This window comes from Mandrillus leucophaeus, unplaced genomic scaffold (assembly GCF_000951045.1).
Source record: "Mandrillus leucophaeus isolate KB7577 unplaced genomic scaffold, Mleu.le_1.0 Scaffold195, whole genome shotgun sequence".
In the NCBI taxonomy this organism is placed as follows: domain Eukaryota; kingdom Metazoa; phylum Chordata; class Mammalia; order Primates; family Cercopithecidae; genus Mandrillus; species Mandrillus leucophaeus.
In genome coordinates, this window is record NW_012101976.1 from 2,266,223 (window position 1) to 2,272,119 (window position 5,897).

The window sequence follows — 5,897 nt, forward strand, 5'->3', positions numbered from 1 at the left end:
AAAAAAAAGGGCAGAGTAAATAATATAACAAGCGTGTCATACCCACAACCCAATGGAGGTAACAAAATATCACAGGCTGGGTGCCATGGCTCACACTTGTAATCCCAGCACTTTGGGAGGCCAAGGTGGGTGGATCATTTGAACCCTGGGGTTTGAGACCAGCCTGGGCAACATGGTGAAACCCCATCTTTACTAAAAATACAAAAGTCAGCTGGGCCTGGTGGCGTGCACCTGTGGTCCCAGCTACTCAGGAGGCTGAGGTGGGAAGACCACCTGAGCCCAGGGAGTCTGAGGCTGCAGTGAGCCAAGATCACCCCACTGCATTCCATCCTAGGCAACAAAGCAAGACCCTACCTCAAAAAAATAAAGTAAAATAAACTAAAACATCATAAATACAGGTGAGTCTTGCCTTCCTCAGCCAACTACGACCCTGACTTTAGCATTTATCATTCCTTTGAGCTTCTATTTACTATGTATCTCCAAGTCCCTAAATAATACATAATGCCACCTCACATGCTTTAAAACTTCACGTAGATGGTCTCTGAGGCCCTACAGCCGCTGACTGGCAAGCTACCTTCCATCCCTGCTGTCTGTACCTGCAACGCCTGGAGCACCCCTTGAGTGCAGCTCTCACTCTTTCCTTCCGACTGCCCTGCAGCAGCCTCTGACCACCACGGCTCACTGAGCCATTCTGTTGTTGGAGGAAGGTGGTGTCTTGCTACCATGGACAGGACTCTCGTGCACCCCTTTGTACCTACTGCCTGCTAGGCTTGCGTGGGTTTTTCTCAAGTGTACACATAGGAGGGAAATTGCCAGTAGAAGGCATTTTCATTAATGTTTCCACCATCTCAGAAAACCAAGGTTTGCCCCTGTATACAGTATGTAAAATTATAACTTTCACACTCACTGCCTCATCAACAATCTTACCATAAAAACACAAGATGTTTTCTGTATTTTTATGTGACCTGTATTTCTAATTTGTTAACATCTTGAAGAAGTTGTCTTCTCTTCACACAAGGCACAGAACTTTGAAGGAAACTCTAGGTGGCCACTGTGCCCCTCAGAAACATGAATGGCGAGACATGTTTCTGTGAAGCTTTGACCGCATGGAGCAGCCTCAGCCACATCCACCGGAAGAGAGGAAGGGCCCAACAGAAGCTGTGCAGGACAGAGCACCTACCCTGAACGTGATGAAAATTTCCCTTTTTCCCACAGGCATCCTCACGGTCTGGCCATCCTCGACTCCTACAAGGGACGTTAGAAAGGGAGCAGTTAGGCAGGGCGCGGTGGCTCACGCCTGCAATCCCAGCACTTTGGGAGGCTGAGGCGGGTAGATCGTGATGTCAAGAGATCAAGACCATCCTGGCCAACATGGTGAAACCCCATTTCTACTGAAAATACAAAAACTAGCTGGGCGTGTCGGTGTGCGCCTGTAGTCCCAACTACTCGGGAGGCTGAGGGAAGAGAATCGCTTGAACCCAGGAGGTGGAGGCTGCAGTGAGCCGAGATTACTCCACTGCACTCCAGCCTGGCAACAGAGCGAGACACCATGTTAAAAAAAAGAAAAAAGAAAAAAAGAAAAAAAAAAGAAAGGGAGCAGTTATTGTGAGACCGCCCACAGCACTTTCCACCCAAGATCCACTTGTAACCCACAGCTTCTTCCCCACTCCTGTTTCTTATTAAGGAGGAACAATGCCATTATGTAAGAGGCACATGGGTAACCTTCCAGAGATGCAACACAAGACACCTGATGACTCAGCACTTGCCTCAGGCCTGGTCTATGTAGCACCTCAGGGAGTTCATGGTCTCACTGGGGTGATAGGTGTTAACCAAACAATAGCACTAATGCACAACTACAAACACAGAAATGTTCTTCAAAGCAAATGCTCACAACTCTAGAGAAAGGGACATCTAAAGAACAGGGAGGAGGGCTTGAGGCTTGCTAGGGAAGGGATACTCAAGCTGGGATCTCCAAGATGAACAAAGTTAACCCAAAAAAGAAAGCAGAAAGCGAGTTTCAGGCAAGGCAACAGTAGACGTGGAGTGGGGGGTGGATCTGTGGGGCTGATGTAGATAGGGTGGCAGTGGGGACAATGATGGCTTCGGTGACTAAGACAGAGGAGAGAGGAGAGGAGCCTGGGGGTTGGAAGCTGCTCCCTCACCAGGAAGAAGCAGAGCAGGCACATCAGGTCTCTTCTCCCCAATGTGACGTGCAAAGTGTAGATTGTAAGGATAACTGGCACAAATAGAAAGATTCAAAGAGACTCCAGTTCCTCCTCCAGCCTTGGGCTCCAGGGCCTCAACCACAACTTCTACCAAGAGCCCACTCACACAGAGTGCGGTGGCCTCAGTCCTTTCCGCCCTCTCCAAGCTCCTGGACATGGCGGGCCCAAACACCCACCTGCAGGCACAGGGATCATCACTCGCTTTTTCTGCTTGGCTTGTCCTACTCCCCTGCAGACCACACAGGGCGTTATGATGATGGAGCCGCGGCCACCACATCTCCTACACGTGGAACGCATCACAAAAGGGCCTGTGTTGATGGTTTCCTGATAAAAACAAGAAAAATGGTAACCTAACTACGCAGGTAAACCGATGGGTGGTTCTGGGACCACAATGTGCATAAGAAAAATGTCCCTTTAAGGCTTGTTTTTTATGTGCATGTGCACTCAAACACACTGCCTAGGAACCCAGGTGCAGGGCCTCAGAGTCTATTCATCTGATTTTCTAGAACACACAAACTTCTGCACTCCAGATCATCAACTTGACCATACGACAATGAAAAATGCGATACCGCCTCTTACAGAAGTACCTGAAGACTCCTGGGAGCTGAGCAGTACATTTAAAAAAGATTATTCCCCCTTCAATTACAAAAGCAATTGTTAGAAAAATAAGGAAGAAAGTGACAACGGGATGCAATCGCCCGCCCCACCCCCAGAGCTGCTGTGCTCTGGTTGCTGAGCCTGCGATGCCAGGGAAGGAGGAGCACAGGCTCGTCTCCTCAGGGTCACGGGGAAAGACAGACAGGCTGAGTTCACCAACTCCCTCCACTCCTAGCATAAGTTCTCTGGGAGCAGTGCCACAACCAGCTCTTCTCACGGTCAGTGGCGCAAGCCGTGGGAGGTGGAGTCTTGGGCAGACCCTTACCATGCCGGAGCCACCGCAGTAGTGGCAATGCTGCACCTTGGTGCCAGGCTCGTTCCCCTTGCCATCGCAGCGCTCACAGGTGTCCATGATGTTCACGGTGAACTCCTTGTTGACCCCCTTTGCAGCTTGATTGAATGTCAACTCCATGATGTACTAAAGAAACCAAGGGACAGCCTGTCAACTTTTGTTTGCAACGACCAAAACTGATGCTTGGCTCTAAAGGGAAAGGAGGGCACTGGCCCACATTTTCAGTCACTCTTTCACCACTGTACTTACTTGCACTCTGCCAGGTAAGCATAGGTAGGACTCACTGAACCAATTCTGTCCTAGTCTTTGGGATTTTTAAGAGATAATGTGACTTAAATGAAAACGTACTTTCAATAAACTGAAAATGTTCACAGATAAATACTCATACATGGCACTTAAAAAGAGCCTGAATGATCCACAATCATAACTTAGATCATAAATATATCCCCTCTCTCTTCCACTCTGACAGTGTTTTATACAGACATGAGAGAGGATCAGCAGTGCCTTCCCAGCAGGCAGAGCTCTCCTGGAACACTGTACAGATGAGAGACAACACTCGCACCCTCAGCGTGGGCTCTGAAAGCCTTCGGTGCTGCCTGACTCTGCAGCTGTGAAGAATACCATCAGAATGGATGTACTCATTAGTACCTATGCGATTTTTCAAATACTGAAATTATTTTCTACTAAAATGGCTGCCTCCAGATCACTCCATACTTAGTCTAAAATCTGATTAATTCTTCAAAGCAAGGAACTTACTTCCTGAGGCTGATCAAACACAGTCTGGAAATCTCCAAACGAAGACGATGAGAACTCCCCGAAGATCTTCCTGAACAGCTCCTCGGGGTCCACAGTGGGGCCTCCCTTCCAGTAGCTGTGCTGGGAGCCGCTGGCCCCAGAATCGAAGCCCGCAGAGCCGTAGGCATCGTACTGCTTCCTCTTCACCTCATCACTCAAAACCTACAGTGAAAGGCAGAGCCACTGGGCATCCTGGGTCTACCAAGGCCCAGAAATACAGACAAGAGTTCACAGCAAATAAGGCAGCCATAACATTTACTAAGTGGCCCTGTGTGCAAACACATCCTATGAGGTTGGGGTGGGCCTGCGACTTTAGCACCTAGAATAGGGACGAGATGACCAAACTGAATGCTAAGTATAGGGCGTGAAGTGCTTCCAAAAGTCTCACGAACTCTCCCAGGGGTCGTGCGTGCTGCGGAAATGTTTGTGTTGATCGTCGCTCGACCTCACAGGCGCCCTGGACTCTTCACAGATTCACACTTCACCTCTCTCCTCAGGAGACATTACCTTGTAGAGAATTTATGCTTCCTACCCTTACCTGCATCGACAGGTTTTCTGGAAGCCAGAACAACCGGAGTAACAAGTAGAAGTAACACAACAATAGCAGTGGTGCAATCCTAGCTCACTGCAGCCTCAACCTCCCAGGTTGAAGCAATCCTCCCGCCTCAGCCTCCCGAGTAGCTGGGTCTACAGGCGCACACCACAATGCCTGGCAAATTTTTTAATTCTTGGAGAGACAGGGTCTTGCTATGTTGCCCAGGCTGCTTTAAACTCCTGGTCTCAAGCAATCCTCCCACTTCGACCTCCCAAAATGCTGGGATTACAGGCATGAGTCACTGGGCCTGGCTCACAAAACTGTTAATAAGGACTACCTCAAAAAGGGGGATTAGGGAGGGGCAAAAAAAAATGTAGTATTCACTTTGTTTCTTTTTTTTTTCTTTGAGACAGAGTCTTGCTCTGTCACTAGGCTGGAGTGCAGCAGCGCAATCTTGGCTCACTGCAACCTCTGCCTCCCGGGTTCAAGTGATGCTCCTGCCTCAGCCTCCCGAGTAGCTGGGACTAAAGGCACACGCCACCACGTCCAGCTAATTTTTTTGTATTTTTAGTAGAGACAGGGTTTCACCATGTTTGCCAGGATAGTCTCGATCTCTTAGCCTCGTGATTCGCCCGCCTCAGCCTCCCAAACTGCTGGGATTACAGGCATGAGCCACCATGCCTGGCCCTCACCTTGTATCTTTTTTTATGTGTTTGTCTTACTTTTTTTCTTTAATTAAAAAGACACTGCCCTAGGCTGAGTATGGTGGCTCACACCTGTAATCCCAGGACTTTGGGAGGCCAAGGCAGGTGGACTGCTTGAGTTCATGAGTTCAAGACCAGCCTGGGCAACATGGTGAAACCCATTACACAAAAAAACACAAAAACATTAGCCAAGAATGGTGGTGCATGCCTACAGTTCCAGCTACTTGGGAGACTGAGGTTGGAAAATTGCTTGAGCACAGAGGTTGAGGTTGAGGCTGCAGTGAGCCGTGACTGCACCACTGCACTCCAGCCTGGGCAACAAAGTGAGACCCTGTCTCAAAAAAAAAAAAAAAAAAGCCACGGTCCTTAAGGCCAAACAGAATAGAGTATACGTCCTCCAAAGGAAAAGACACTTCCACCTAGAATGGAGGGGGACTAAGAAAACAGGTGGAGGTCAGCTTGGTGCCTAGGGTAATTTTTAGGGCACCCAGTTAAGATGCAAAGGAAGAAGGTTGGCAGAAGAAGAGACAGGTAGGAGTCCATGACTTCCTGGTGGCTTTTATCTCCTGGTTCCAGCCCTTCCCGAGGAATTGCTGCTGTTAGGTTCTGAGGCTCGGTCCTTTTAATAACATCCCCCTTGGAGACGGAAGTCAGCAAAATGGTGGATTAGGACTCTCCAAAACTCATCC

The 5,897-nt window shown here is 48.9% G+C and overlaps 1 protein-coding gene across 1 annotated transcript in view; it reads right to left on the bottom strand.

The window, feature by feature from the left end:
• Window positions 1–5,897, bottom strand: part of DNAJA3 (DnaJ (Hsp40) homolog, subfamily A, member 3) — a 41,393-nt gene that overhangs the window by 30,726 nt on the left and 4,770 nt on the right. Inside the window, exons 3-6 of the mRNA XM_011978500.1 lie at window positions 3,931–4,131; window positions 3,148–3,300; window positions 2,402–2,549; window positions 1,181–1,245 (exon numbers count right to left, since the gene is read on the bottom strand). Of these exons, the coding sequence (XP_011833890.1) occupies window positions 1,181–1,245; window positions 2,402–2,549; window positions 3,148–3,300; window positions 3,931–4,131 (567 nt within the window). The remainder of the gene's footprint in view (window positions 1–1,180; window positions 1,246–2,401; window positions 2,550–3,147; window positions 3,301–3,930; window positions 4,132–5,897) is intronic.